Raw genomic sequence first — 15,993 nt, forward strand, 5'->3', positions numbered from 1 at the left:
AGGGCTGATACCAATCCTACTGAAAGTATTCCAAGCAATCAAGAAGGAAGATTCTTCATTTTTTAATAACTTCCAATGCTATTGCTACTGTGGCTCCAGAGGCCATATTTTGAGTAGCAAGGCTCTACCAACTGCCACAAAGTCAGGGTATCTCAATCTCATTAACTGTAGACCAACCAATGAGCACCAATGAGCCAAAATCAATTAGCCAAATCTAGCAGAGTATAAACACCACCTCTAAGCCAACACATTCAATGCCTGCTGGGTATCAATGATGCCAGTATGGTGGAGACTTTATTTCATCCTCCTTTATTTAACCTCTTGAGTATGTACCCCCATACTCACTGCCCGGGTTCTGCCAACACACACTGATGCAGTCTGGAACTTTTTTGTGTACAGGCTTTCTCTGCTTGGAGCAAGACTTCATTTCTCCATCTGGGATGTTGGGCTCTAACTCATTATGGAGCGGAAATAGGTTCTGAGGAAGATCAGCCTCATGTTGTGAAGCATCTGGCCCAAGTACAGTCATTCAGTCAATGAAGGCTTTTATTATTATTATTATTATTATTATTTTGCCTGGGAGGAACAGTCCCCTTAGACACAGTGTGACTACCCATCTACAGGTATTTGGGGATCCCAAGTTCTCAGCGTCAGCTCAAATGTCCTTTTTCCTGGTCTCAAGTTCCCATTGCTTCCAAACCAGTGCCCTTCCCTTAGTATAAGAGACCTGCTGTGGTTGTAGATGTAACTGGCATTGAAATCAGCAATGTAGATGTAACTGGCATGAAAGCAATCTGGCCCTTGACTTGGTGTTCAGTCATATCCACCCTGCAATTATGAGGATGAGGAACTACTCACAAACTATTATCAAAGTGTTCCAATTCTCCACGGATATTCTTAGTTGGATAGTTCCACTTTCAATCTCAATGTCTTCACTGTCTAAACTTCTTAGAGCTATCAGAAAATGCCAGTTTACTCTAAAATCTTTATAATTACTATTTTGCCATGGAAACTAAATTCTCTTTAGAAACTAAATTACTAACTTGAATTCCCAGTGCCTTACCCTCTACCTTCACTTCATCCTGTGCCATGACTGAAGATAATTGGTGTGATCTGATGCCACTGTGTGTATATAAAACTGTTAACAAATAGCCTTAAGTGATACCCACCAAAAAGTCATGATAACTATTGTCCCTGAGGGAAGAGGAGAGAAATTTGATGTGAAAGATAAGAAATAAGAATTCATATTTAACAGCAGTATTTTACTTTTTTTATTTAAAAAAAAAGCTTGAAGCAAAGATTTTTAAATGTTAACCCTTACAAATCTCTTGTAACAAACATTCATTATATCATTTTAACATTTTCTGTATTTTTCAAATTTTACCCCTTCCCATTCCTTACATGTTTATTCCAGGATATAGGTTTGATAGAAAACTAAGAAAGTAATCCATAAAACTATTACATCAACAAATGAAAACATACAGCAAAATTATATCAAAAATATAATAGCACAAAATCCAAAAGTCATTTTAAAAAATAAAAGCTATCTTCTTCTTACTTTAGCACCCATTTGCCCTACCCCAGAGTCAAATATTGTTACCATTTTTTTATGGTATATTTCCAGAGATAATTAATGCATTTACAAGAACATACCTATATCAATTCTATAAGCCTAAAATAGATAGTTATTGACATGTTGTTTTGTTCACCATATAATACATCTTAAAGATGGTCCCACATCAAAACATAGAGATCTCTTTTTTTAATGACTTCATAGAACTATAATGCGTTGATATGACATAAATTAATCCTTTAGAACATTTTGGATGAGATATTTACTATTTTGCAGTCTTCTGCTATTAGAAATAATGTGAAATTAAATTACCTGTACAGAAGCATTTCACACATATTTCAGTATATATGTACAACAAATTCCTAAAAGAGAAATTTTTTAAAAAGGGATATGTGTATTTGTTTTTGATAGAAGTTGTATTAATTTACAGCAGTGTATAAAAGTGCTTTCCCCCTGACAAACAATACATTATCAAATTTAGCAGTTTTGTCAATTGACACTTTGAGTAATTTTTTCATGTTTAGAAGTTATTTTAGATTCCTTTTCTGTATGCTTCCACCTGTAAGATCCTTTGCTCGTTTTCCTTTTTGAGATCTTAGAATTGTTCTCTTTGATTTGTAGAAATTATTTTTCAAAAATAAGAAATTAAGTATTTGTGATATTTGTTGCTAGTGTTTTCCTAATGTGATGTTTCTTGACCTTTTAATGCTGTTTTTGCTACAAAATCAATTTTGTTTAAAATAACATTTTTTTTTTACTGGTTTCTGATAGGAATTATACTTAGACTTTCCCTATGTTCAGATTTTTTGGAAAAAAAGTCTTAATTTTCTTTATGCACTCTCACGATTTTATATTTTTACTTTTAAGTATTTGGCCCTCCTGGAATTTATTTTGGTGTCAAATGTGATTAAGCCCAAGCATAAATTTTTTTCCAGTTAGGTACCCAAGTCATTCAACTCAATCCATCTTTCCCAATTAATCTGAATGCCACAATTAACATATGCTACATTCCCACATGTATTTTGAACTTATATTTGGAAATTTTGTTCCATTGACTGTCACTCAGCAGTACCACATTGTTTTAATTAACGTAGCTTTATAAAGTGTCTTAATATTTGGTAATGCTAAATACATTAAGGTTTCTCCTCTTTTATTAAAAGATTTTTCCTGGATTGCCTGAACCCGCGGGTTCGAGACCTACCTGGGCAACTTGGCGAGACCTCATCTCTCCAATAAATAAAAAATCAGCCGGGCGTGGTAGCGCACGCCTGTAGTTCCGGCTACTTGGAAGGCAGAGGCGGAAGGATCGCTGGAGCCCAGAAAGTCAACGCTGGGGTGCCCGTGACCCTGCTTACCACTGCACTCCAGCCTGGGCGAAGGAATGCGACTCCAACTCAAAAAAAAAAAAATTTTTTTCCTAGATATTTTTTGCTTCCTACTTTTTTTTTTCTTTTTTTTGCGTTGGAGTCACACTGTGTCGCCCAGGCTGGAGAGCAGTGGCACACTCACTGCCACCCCTGCCTTGCCCTGCTGGGCTCCGGTGATCCTTCCGCCTCAGTCTTCCAAGTAGCCGGAATTACAAGCACACGCTACCACGCCCAGTTAATTTGTTACTTATTGTAGAGACGGGGGCTCGCCAAGTTGTCCGGGCTGGTCTCCAACCAGCGGGCTCAGGCAATTCACCCACCTTGGCCTCCCAAAGAACTGGGATTTCAGGCTGAGCCACCGAACCAGTTGCTTTCTACTTTTCAATGAACTTTAAAATCATTTTAATGCGTTTGGGAAAAATCTTAGTATTTTTATTGAGATTACATTGAATTTATAGATTTAGTGAAAATCTGTATATTTATTATTTTGAGTCTTCTCATCCAAAAACATGGTCTGCTTTTTATCTCAAGTTCACGTTTGTGTTCTTTGGTCTTACTGTATAGTTTTACCCCTACAGAACTTGTATTTTCCTCTTAGTTATTCTTAATTATTTTATCTTTTTTGTTGGAATTACAATATATCTTTTTCTTTCATTTTATCTTCGACTAAATGTTGTTTGCACTAAATGTTGTATGAAGGATGCTGACTTCTCTGGCAGTTAGAAAATAATACCTGTAGACTTAAATCTTAGGTTTTACTGATTTATTTGTTCACCCTTCCTTCTTGTAACCACTACTTTCTTCTCAGTTTATTTTTTCTTGCTGAAGAAAAATATTATTCAGTGATTCCTTCAAGGATAGGCTATAAGTGCTTTTTAAAAAATCCCTAGTTGTTGCAAGTTAGAAAATCTATTTACTTTGCCCTCAACCCTGAATGATAGTTTGGGGAGAGAAATCTAGGTTCAATGTTATTTTTCCACAGCAATCTGAACATGTTGCCTATATTCTTCTTACATTCAATCTTGCTACTGAAAGAGTTATTGGCAAATTCATTCTTTTTTTTGTAGATTATCTAAACTTTTTTCTTCTTAGGATTAAAAAAAATCTTTAATGTTTTAAATCCTGACTGCAATGTGCTACATGTTTGACATATATTCTGCCACTATTCTGGACACTCTTTTCATCAAAAGAGGTATGATGGTGGTGACTTTGTCCAAGGGATATTTGGCAATGCTTGGAGACATGTTTGGTTGTCACAACTGACAACCAGCCCTGGAGATGGATTTGCTACTGGCATCTAATGAGTAGAGGCCAAGAATGCAGCTAAACATCCTATAGTGCATAGGGAAGCCCATCACAACAAAGAATTAGTCAACCCTAAATGCATTAGTACCCATGTTGAGAAACCCTGAATTATGGATATTTTCGTTCTAGGATTTGGTCTCAGCCTCAGGGCAACACTTTCTAGTTGGGGAATTCAGTCTCAACCTTTGTCCTGGCCTGTGGCGTGCCAGCCTCAGCTTATTACTGTGGTTTGCCCAACTCTTTCCTACTCATGCAAGTGCCTCATAGTTTTTAGTCCCTGGAGATGTACTTTTCTTGTTTCTGAGCATGACTATGTATATAGTCATATTTTAAAATATCTTTTCCATTATTTCTATGAGTTTTGTTTTAGGAAAGGGATATTTCAGCATGTGACCTTCAAGGTCTTAATATTATACAAAGGTCACAAAGTCAATAAAATTAATTCTAGCAATACTGAACGATAAAAGGAAGCAACAAATCACCTGTACTCTCATCAACCAGAAACATTCAGGATTAATGATATTTCAGTTAACTGTTTGCTTTTTGTTTTTATATTTTTGTAGAGACCAGGTCTTGCTATGTTGCCCATGCTGATCTCTAACTTTTGGCCTTAAGTGATCCTCCCTACCTATGCCTCCCAAAGTGCTGGGATTACAGGTGTGAGCCATTGTGCCCAGCAGAAAGCTATTTTTAAAAAATGTATCAGAGAAAAATATAGGAACAGCCAGATATAGCTGATTATATTAAATGAAATGGCATTACATATACTATTTTTAAACATTTTTAACATTTATTTTGCTTGAACTTAACTAAAGAAAAAGCAGCTAATAAAGTTGAAGGAAGAGGTGAACTCCAGAATATATTTCTTTAACCCAAGAACTTGTGGTTACTGAAAGAGTGATGCAATTTTAAAATAAGTAAATTGCAAAAAACATTAGATGTTTAGAACCATTTTTAGTTATTTTGAAATGTGTTAGCACTGATTGACTTTTTACCATGAAATGTGACATCAGCACTCATACTTCCTCACTCCCTTTTTGGTAACTACTGTAATGTGCCTCTGTTGCTTTGACCTACCCAACATTCTTTCACCCTGCTTTAGGAACTGATTCTCTTTTGGGGAACTGACCTTTCTCCACTTTACATGGAGCTTTGTGGGCATTTTCAATCAAGAGACCTGCCCTGTGCTAGCTAAGAGTTGAGTGCAGTATGCAAACTAGGCAAATACAGCCCTCTCACTGTAACTTGACTTTCTTAAAACCAAGTTAAAAAATGACTACAGCCAATTCACACCTAGATCCTTGTAACAGGTACCTATCCTCTCTAAGGCGTATTTGGTCTGTTTGTCCTTTGATCCTGCAAGTGGTCTCCTGTCATGATTCTAGTAAATTCTTTTTTTGTTTGTGTGTTTGTTAAAATGATCTAAGCCTGCTTTTATGAGTTGAAACAAAAAAAAATCTGGTATAAAAATATATTTACTTTGTGATGGTTTGTAACATTCTTTTCTGTCCTCATAATTCCTACATATATTAATTATATATATGTGAATGAATGTAAAGTTTAACTTTACATTACCATTAGTCTTTATTTCTTACCAATTACCATTAGCCTTTATTTCCACATATTGTTTGCTTAGCTAGATTTCCTTATTGGGTTAGTTTTTCTTCCAGAATGATTCATAGGTCTTGTGTTTCTATAGTTTTTTTTTTTCATGTTCACAAATAACCATAAGTTGCCCTTATATTAGAGTAATATTGACTAGGTTTAATATTTTTAGGTAAAAATTTCTTTCCCTAAGAACTATAAACATGTTGCTTCATTGTCGTCTTAGATACCCTGATTATGATAGATGACAGGGATGGTGTTTATTGTCCCTTCTGAAATAATTGCAAAATCAGATGAAATATATGAAACAACAGTTCTCAAGACATTGGAAATCAGTTAATGAAGGACTGATCCCCATCCCTGTCCTAATGTGGGACGTGGCCTCTGTGATCGCCCCAGCTTACTGCCTATGGAGAGTTTCTAGGCTGCAATTCAGAGAGGGAGAACTTGGGGATAGTGTAGCAGTCTTTCACAGTTGTTTTATTGAATTTATGGAACTTCTCAAATTCTTCTATAGCATGAGACACCTGCAGGGAGTTTTCTTTTGTCCGTGGGGTTACATCTCCTTTCAGGATGAGCTCTTCATCTTGCTCATACCATGTTTCTTTTCTATATTTTTCCCAGTCTTTCTACTTAGTGATCAGGCTACCTGTCTTTCTAATGCTTAATAAGGGCAGCTTGGTAGAGTCTTTCTATTTACCTCAAGATAGTATGAGAGTGCTCTTTTTGACAACTTTCTTATATAAAATAGACTTGCTTGGCTTCCTCTCCAATGTATAGCTGGAGGGTTGTATCTTAACTACTTCTCTGTAGCTTTATCTGACCTGGTGTCATATGAGGCTCTCGCTGTTAATTTGGTTTACTCTCGATTGTTGTCTAGGAGATTCTGATAAATCTACTCAATTCAATGAAGGAGGCAAAGACATAGGAATAAGATACAGCCCCCTGTATCTTATTGAATTCATGTGAAATCCTGGAAGATACTTTCTATCTCTACAGAGAGTCTTCAGAGACAACCAGGGGGTTCTATGCCTGCAAGTCCCATTGGTTTCCCTGAGCTACTTATTCAATGCCTTAGCAGCCACCCTTTAAAAATCGGTCATATTAACAAGAATTCTGGTTATCTTTTTTTTAATGTTCTCTCTTTACTTACGCAGGTAAGATAGTAACTATGCCTTTATATAAATCTCTTTTATTCTATTTTGAAAATTTCCATACATAGCTATTTGATGCTTTATAGTGTCAGGCTGAGCTCTATTCTTTGCTTCTTTGTTGCTGCTAAACTTTTGGCTATTTTTAAAAATTAATTTTGCTCATTCTTTTAGATGTTGGTAAAAGGAGAATTTGTGATCTGGATTTACTAGGATCTTTATTTAGAATTACCAATTTTTATATTAATCATTTTATCTTAAATGGCTCTCTATTTATTATTTTAGAGTAAACAATTTGCAGTGTATTACAAGTTAGCTGTAAATCTTTTCACAAGAGATTAGTTCATGCTTTCCTAAGAAGATGTCTTAAAATTTAAAAAGTGAAATTCTTAGTTCTATAATTAGCTACCAGAAATAAACCAATTCTAGCTTCAAGTTCATACTTCCCACAGTGATCATTTTAAATTTCCTTCTTGTTGGGAAATCGCAGGGTATTGCTCTTTTTCATAGAGAATTAACTCTTTGAATTTTTAAGTTTCTGTCTCTCAGAAAAGATGGATTTGTTTGGCTATAAATATTGGGATAGTTTCTGAGAGACCAAAAGCAAATGAAGAATTTGCACTTTTATAGCAATGGCCTTTGAAAGACTAGCTGAAATCCTAAAGATTCAGCAGAACAAAGATTTAGACTTACTTCATCTTTGCATTGATTATTAAATTAAGTAGAAAACACAGTTCAACCTTTGAGTCCAGTACATTCATCCTCTTAGGCCCTCTGTCATCTTAAAATCAATCAATAAAACACAGTATATCTCCCTGAGGGACCGTGGCAGCCTTACCTTCATGTACCTAAGATTCTCCATAGGAAGAATATTAAAGCAGAACTAAAAGAGCAGATATTCCAAATAACCAAAATGCACACATAAATTATTTTAAAAGACAGTGATCAGAAAGATTAGTACCATTAAAAGAAAAAGTGGACAATAATAAAGTAATATAATGTGGTATTGCAAAATGTTATAACTCATAGTTTGTGATCATACATCTTGAAACATGCCTTGCCCATTCCTGGCCCCTACAAGGCCAGAAACACTATCCCCTCCCAGCTTCACATTCTCCCTGCACATTCCATAAGTGTTTCTGCACATGGCTGTGTTAAAAATAATAAAAAGATCTGAGTTGGCTGGCACATACAACTCAGAGGTTCTCTCATGACTAGTTCTTCCCTCCCTGACCACCCTAAATAACCAACTCTTCCCTCCATCTATACACACACACACACACACACACACACACACACACACACACACACACACAATCTCTGAGTCTCAGGGTCTTCTAATTACTCATAACTCTGATTATTGTCTGAAATTCCTTATATTTGTTTACTTGTCTATGGTCTGCTTCTGTCCCAAAGAAGACATCTTATATCTTATTTGCCACCCTATCCTCAATCCCCAGCACCTAAAGGAGTATGTGACTTAAAAGAAGTGAGGGCTCATCAAATATCTGATGCTTAAGTGTTTAGATCAAATAGTTTCACTGTTAACTAGAGATGAGAGCTACCTCATGAGTATTTTAGACTGGGGTTTTTCTGTCAGTCAGAAACCTTCAGAATATACAGATGCTTTTTTGCCCTAGAAGCCAGACAGAGCAGATGATTATAGACACCATCTGGCTTAGTTGCTCTTGGATTGATTCCAAAGACAATATTTCTTTCCAGGCCTGAAAATCGACAGATACTGTCCAACACAACGTGATCAGAGAGAATATCTGAAGCATCCTTGATTTGTATTAACAAATCAGATTCCTGGTTGAGCTGAGACATTTTTCTCTTCCTCATTGCTGTTAGAAACTTATCTTTGTATTTTTCCACTTCACTTGCTTTGCTGAAAAGCACAGCAATATCTTTGGGAGAATAACCATTCCTCCAGAGAAACTGGCATTTCTCTGCTACATAGATCAACACCTCCTCCAAGTTCCTGTGCTCAGTAATCTCTACATTTCCTGGAACACCCTGAGCCCATATAGGTTCATGATGTATCACCAGGGACCCAGGTAAGAGGTTAGGTAGAGGATTTTGTTTGATTTCTTGCATTACCTTCTGTAGGTAGTCGGCTATTGGATCTGCGCTGCGGATTACTCTGATGAGATCTTCTCTTGGAGTTAAGTGCAAAGGTAGGCCACAGCAACTCAAGTGGTTGGTCTGAAAGTAGTCCAGAAAGATCCAGAGAATTCCTGGGGGATTATTTTCTCTCTCAGTGATTGATTTTGCCTTTTTATACCAGTTCCCATCTTCAGTGCGGAAATTCTGAGCTTCATCAATGACAATGTGTTGAATGTGTTCAAAGTCATTTTTCATGAAGGTTTTCCGGGTAACTGCCTGGCAGGTGTTTTTCTTACTGAAAATATAAGAAACACAGTCAGGTTTTCTCAATGAAACGAATGATGCCAATTCTACTATTAAACTCCTCTGGTCATAGTAAATACAATAAGAATCTTAGCTTATAAACTTAAAACCACACCAACCAAAGTCACTCAAGAAAAGAAGTGAACACAGGCAGCATACCTCACCAACTTTCTCAGGAGCTCGTTCTCACAGATGTAGAGAATGTCACCTGGTTCACAGTGAAACACATTTCTGATCTTCTCCATGATCCCAAGAGCCAGGACAGTCTTCCCTGATCCAAGAAAGCCATGAACAAACAGTTCTCTGGTCTTGTGGAGATTCTTTGAAAGCAACTCATACTGTTTATCTGTGAACAGGTTCAAAACCTCAGAGCCCAGCTCTTTACTTAGGGATCTGAACCCAAGCAAGACTATCACAAGGGACCGTAACAGGGCTTCCATGTACTGGGTGGTCGTAAGGATATAGGACTCGGGGTAAATTTTCAAATCTGAACTGTAAAAGGTCTGTGTTGTTCTATCAGGATTCAGCAGGAAGACCAAGGGAGTGATGCATAATTTCCCAGTGTAGCCACCTTTGTTTACCAGTCTCTGTTTCAAAGAATGGGCGACTATCAGAGAATAGCCTTTGCACCCTATATCCCACTTGCTGAAGATACAGTAGAGGATTGGAGTGTTGTTCTGGGAAATTAGAAGAGCATCACAGATGACTCCTTGCTTCTCTTTCAGACCCAAGTCCACAGCCCAGCTTTGAGAAAAAATCAGTATTCCCTGAGAGACAGGGCGCATTTCTGTATTTATTAAGTCTCTGAGTCCTTTATGTTGTAAGAAGAGTTCCTTGTAGAGGCTTTCTGGAGTATACACCACTCGGTCTGGAAATACTAGACAGAGAAATAATTGGAATAAATTAGAAAATTCTCAGACAAGCTAGGAATCATCATTATATATAGTAGATTCAATCAACATTGGAACTCTGCCATGTGTCCCAAACAGATTATACAAGTACATTAGTAATAAGAAGATAAAAGAGTTCTTAGTTTGATGGAGCTGCTAATTGGCAGGCATAGAGACAACAATAACTATGATACAAAGCAGAAAATGCAACTGGAAGAAAGAATGCAAATTACTATATAAATACCAAGGAAAGGTACAGGTTAAAAAAGAAGGAAATATGAAAGTCTTTATGAAGGAGACACCTGAGTTGATTCTTAAAGGATGACTTTGAGTTAGCCAGCTGACAGAATAGAGAGATAGTCAAAAGAAGACACAGAGCCAAGGGACAGCAAGGTCCCTGTGCAGTTTAATGATGTCTAAAATGAGAGGCAGGGGAGTGGAGATGAGGATGGGTAGGAAGGCATTTGAGTGCCATCTTAACAGCTGGCAAGGCTATGTGCTGTATGTTTCACTTACATGACATTCTGTAAAGCGAAACTAAAGATATGGAGGACAGATCAATGGCTGTCAGAGGTTAGGGATTAGGGAAGAGTTTGACTACAAAGGAGTAGCATGAAGGAGGTTTTTTTGGAGGGGTTGTAGTGATGAAATTGTTCTGTATCTTGACTATGGTGGTGCTTACACAAATCCATACATGTTTTAAAACTCTTAGGACTGTATAACAAAAAAAGTTTTTTATGTATGCAAATTCCAAAACAAAATTTTAAGTACTTTTTGAAGAAGCATATATGTATATTTAAAAGATACATACGAGGAGATCCCCCACCCAAATGAAATTATCTTTTGGAGGGCAGGTCCCTTGTAGTATAGGCTTCCTGGTCTACATAAGTGTTCTAGGAACCCATCAGCATCAGGATACCAGGTAGTGTTGTGAAAGACTGCATTTGGCTTCTGTTACTTATTTATTTATTTATTTGGTAGTCTTTCAATACATTTGCCCATTTCATGATAGGTGATTTACATGAACAACCTGCCTACACTGTGTTGAGTGTTCAGCAGTTTTTTGTTTTTTTTAAATTCTGAGCAATTTATTCTCGAGTATTACAGTGTTCAACCAGTTTGACATATAAAGATAACAAACATAACAGTAAACATTGGAAGGCACACACATATATTCCCATTCTGAAAGAAGACATGTTATATATACGGAAAAAAAAATGCAGCAAATATTAAGGCATTCCAAGGAATTTTTGACAATTCAGGTGTGACATATTTACAAGAAAAGTGTAATTTTAAAATAATTAAATAATTTCCAGACTTATAAAAGAACTGAGATAAATATTAGGAGACCCTGACAATCACAAGAACAACTTCCTATTCTACTGAATAAGGGTAGTTCTATAAAAAAGTCCCAAAATAGAACTAATATTTTGCCACCATGAAGTATATCAAATCGCCAATACCAAAATATGCTAAAGTGAACATGCAATGTGAAAGCTGTACCCCCCAAAAAACAGCACTAGGCCTCTTGAATATCACAAAGTGTCTGTACAAGATTTCTTAGGTGTGTTCATGAAAAAGGAACTCTCAAAAGAGTCATTAGAATAGACATATCAACAGAAAAAGTGATAGCTACTTAAACTCTTTTCATCCTATCATTTTCAAATGTAGCTGCAAAAGAGAAAAAAATCTAAATAGAACTTTTAAAAAATATTAGCTCATGAATAAAAAGTTGAGTGGTGCATTCTTTATGCATATGGATTTTTAGACAGATGTAATTCTGTATAATATATCTTAACCTCTGGACCCGACCACTGTAGTAGGAAATTTCTCTTTCTCTGTCTCAGACAAGAAGTCATCTTAGAAAATGAAAAGGAGAAACTTTCGGTGATATGTATGAATTCAAAACAAAACAGTACTGTATAATGGCAAAATACCATAAAATAGCAGCATGTGAAATTCAAGATGTTTTCTTAAAGCAAACGTTTAAGACTGAACAGCAAAAATGATCTGTAATTCAACACATGAAACTAAGGATTCTTTAGAAAGGTTGTTATATTTATGAAATCCCCATGACTAACTTTGTTTTTTAAAACATTTATATTGCACAGGTAGTAGAATACCATCATCCTGGTATCTCTAGCATAAGATACTATCGTATTTAACATCTTAAACTATGCTACTAAAAATTAATTTTATTCCAGTATTTAAAACCAATCATGTAGGACTTTTAAGCACATTAATCTCAAAATGTTCCTAAACAAGATGAAAAAATGTAGGTTATTAGTGACAAAAAGTAGAGGCCGCAACAAGTTCATGACTAAGGGCAGTTATGTCTTTACATATAAACTTGAGGTCTTTCACGGATCCAAATTGAGAAATAAAAACTATTTATGAAACTTTGATTAAAAAAAAATCAGATCTCCCCCAAAATTTCCCACCAGATAACTTTTTTAACACTCATTGCTCCAAGTTGTGACTAAGCATTTTCAAACAAATGTCTAAGATACAGTTGTTTGAATTCTAATTTTCCCCTTTTTTCTACCCTAGTACAATCTACAACCCTCACCTCAAGATCCAGGGCATCAAAAATGGTTATAATTTCAAAATAGTCCACACTGTAGTATAAGTTTTACAGCACCACAGACATCATATGTTTAGATATCTTAGTCTGGCAATATTTCATTTAGAAATATTAACCAATAAGAATGTGTGAATGTCAAACATTTAATAGAAAGTCATAGTAGCATTTTTAAATGACCAAAATAATTAATAAGCACTTTTAAATGTTTAAATTGTTAAACATTTAAACTGTCAAAGTCACCAGGAAAAAGAAAAGTCACATACATTTTTACCACTCAAACAAAAACACACAAATCTTCAGACAGATACTGAGACACTTGGGATTTTTCCTTTTTTTTTTTTTTTTTAAAGAAATTATATTTAGTTTGACCACTCCCTAGATTCTTGGTTTACCAGCTTATAAACAGTACATCTAAGAGGCAGTATAATATACACATCAAAAACCATTTCACCCTTATCATCTTTGGCTAGAAGCCTCATATAAGGAAGCTGAACATGGCCGAGGCAGGGCAAAGGCTACATGCTTCCTTCACACACGTCACTGACCGGAAGGCTCACATCATCCAAGTCCACTGGGTCACAATCTTTTTCCTGAGGGCCATTTTTACTTTGAGGTTTTAGCAAAGCTTGTTCAGTCACTTTGGAAGCTGGTTCTCTTGGAGAGACAGTCTGGATCTTGAAGTTCCCTGGCTTGACCTTGGTAAGAGATTCGTAAAATCCTCGCTTCTCCATGGAAAAACTTGAGACCAAAGAGTTGCTGAGGCTGTGGAATGTGAGGCAGTGGCTGCTGCGCCAGCAGGACAGAAAGTGTGCTTGAATTCTGAAGGACAGTGGGGCTGCTCAGAAGACGCTGATCTGCCTGGTCCCCGCTGTGCTACAATGGCTCCAGAGATTACTTTAATCCAACTATGCATCTCTTCAGGGCTATCAGCCTGCACATAGAAAGTTCGAGACGTTGTTACAATTTCAAAGAGGTTGTCCCTCATCATTATGTCACTTTGCTTACATTCCTGAACTTTATGAACCTCTTTGAGTGGTATTACACGGAGAGGTTCCTTTTCCAGTTCAGATTTGAAGTAGCCTATTGTGTTTTCATCCAATTGAAAATATCTTCTCTTCCAGTTTTTCATCACTGCTCCTTGTTTTATACAATATCCAGCTTTGATAACAGCACTATCTGGAGGTGGTTTAGGAGTAAAGTAAGGAAGATGGCTTTGTGATCGTTTCAAATTATTTCTGTCAATGCTTTCACCACATTCATTTACGTCTTCTTTCTGAGTTGGAGTAATGATGGGCACACCACCAACAATATCAGTTCTGTAAGACACTTGCTTCTTCCCACATTCACCTTGGCGACTTGGGTTATTGGAATTAGGCTGTGAATCTGACTGCTTTGGTACTGTAATTTTTATAGCTTTGTTCAACACATTTACCCATTCTACTCGGTCCTGCTGATCATTGGCTTGTAGAAAATATTTCCTCATTCCTGCATTCATAACAAAACAGAATTCAGCCTTTGGCCTTAGCTTAGTTGCATCGCTAACCTTTGAAATGTAGGTAAGTTTGATGGCTCCAACACCTGATGATCCAGAAGGTAGGTTCTGTGGATTATCCATGTACCATACAAAACTGTCTTCTCTGGTATCCAATATGAAGTACCTTCGAAGAAATTTGCCACTGTTTTCATTTTCTTCAATGTCTAGAAAACCACAGATGCAATTCTGATGATCCACATAAGGCATTTCTAGGCTTGAACATTACACGCGGCCTCGACCCGGAGCACCCGCGCCACCGCAGCCCCGGCTGCCTCCGGCACTCAGCTGCCCCGAGCGGCGCCCACGACCGTTCAGCAGTTTTTTACCAAAAACAGCATGACCCCTTGCCCTACCATCCCTATTCACCCAATTTCATCATGAGCAACTCTTTTTTTTTCGTTTCCCCGGATTAAAAAAGTCCTCAAAGGGAAATGTTTTGCCAGTGTGAAAAAGATGAAACAAAAAACAGCAGAAGCACTAAGAGGCATCAAAATTGACGAGTTCAAAACTGCTTTGAGTAGTAGACAGAGAGTATCTTGAAGGTGGCTGAAGTTTAAACATGTAAGGATAAATAAAATTTTATAAATAAATTCTGGATTTTTTTGATTCTCCCATACATTTGTAAACACACACACACACACACACGTGTGTGTGTGTGTGTGCGTGTGTGCGTGCGTGTGTGTGTGTGTGTGTGTGTGTGTCTCAAATCTTCTGGGGTTGCAAGCCTGAATTTGAAATCTAGCCAAAAGTACGAACCCTCTCCCAAGAAAACAAAATCAAAAGCACACAAAATTTGAAGTTCAAATTAAGGGTAGAGGGACAAGTCAAGGATGAATCCAAATTCCTGTGCTTTGCTAGATGGACTCTCCAGCTGATAGAGATATCAAGGAAGAAATAGAAAAATAATACTTAATATAGAATAATGTGCAGAATATACAGAAGAAATAGCAGACTGTCAGAGTGGAGAGATCAGTTTTGGAAATGCTCAGCTGGGGAGACCTATGGTACATCAAACTGTCCAGCAAGCAGCTGGACAGACCAGCAAAGTTTGTCTGTGCTCAGAGAAATACAGCAATTATTTTCTATAAAAGTGGTCTAAACTAATGGTATCTCCTACAACTATTTGGATTTCGTGTTGTTCTTTTTTTTTTTGAATAAGAATCTCACTCTGTCACCCAGGCTGGAGTGCAGTGGCACACTCACAGCCACCACAGCCTCGACCTGCTAGGCTCAGGTGATCCTTCCACCTCAGCCTTCTAAGTAGCTGGAACCACAGGCACATACCACCATGCCTAACTAATTTTTTTTTTTAATTTATTGCAGAGACAAAGTCTCGCCAAGTTGCCCAGGCTGGTCTTGAACCTCTGGAGTCAGCCAATCTTCTCGCCCCTGTCACCCAGAGTGTTGGGATTACGGGTGTGAGCCACCACACCTGGAGTGGATTTCATGTTGTTCTAAAATAATGATCCAAAGAACTGAAACAAGTACAAACGGGTAAAATGTATAAATACAGGAAACGTTAGTTCAAAATTATCTTTACTTTTGCATTAATAAGATTTTTGTTTTGTTTTTCTG

The 15,993-nt window shown here is 36.9% G+C and overlaps 1 protein-coding gene and 1 pseudogene across 2 annotated transcripts in view; both read right to left on the bottom strand.

The window, feature by feature from the left end:
• Window positions 1–8,597: 8,597 nt before the first annotated feature.
• SLFN5 (schlafen family member 5) overlaps window positions 8,598–15,993 on the bottom strand; it is a 32,164-nt gene continuing 24,768 nt past the window's right edge. The window contains exons 4-5 of the mRNA XM_008074298.2: window positions 9,570–10,287; window positions 8,598–9,408 (exon numbers count right to left, since the gene is read on the bottom strand). Of these exons, the coding sequence (XP_008072489.1) occupies window positions 8,598–9,408; window positions 9,570–10,287 (1,529 nt within the window). The remainder of the gene's footprint in view (window positions 9,409–9,569; window positions 10,288–15,993) is intronic.
• On the bottom strand, window positions 13,215–14,644 carry LOC103276842 (annotated as a pseudogene). The gene has a single exon (XR_505395.2). The product of XR_505395.2 is annotated as a pleckstrin homology domain-containing family A member 1 pseudogene (transcript).

Source organism: Carlito syrichta, unplaced genomic scaffold, assembly GCF_000164805.1.
Source record: "Carlito syrichta isolate Samal-C Ts95f unplaced genomic scaffold, Tarsius_syrichta-2.0.1 Scaffold316387, whole genome shotgun sequence".
Taxonomy (NCBI): domain Eukaryota; kingdom Metazoa; phylum Chordata; class Mammalia; order Primates; family Tarsiidae; genus Carlito; species Carlito syrichta.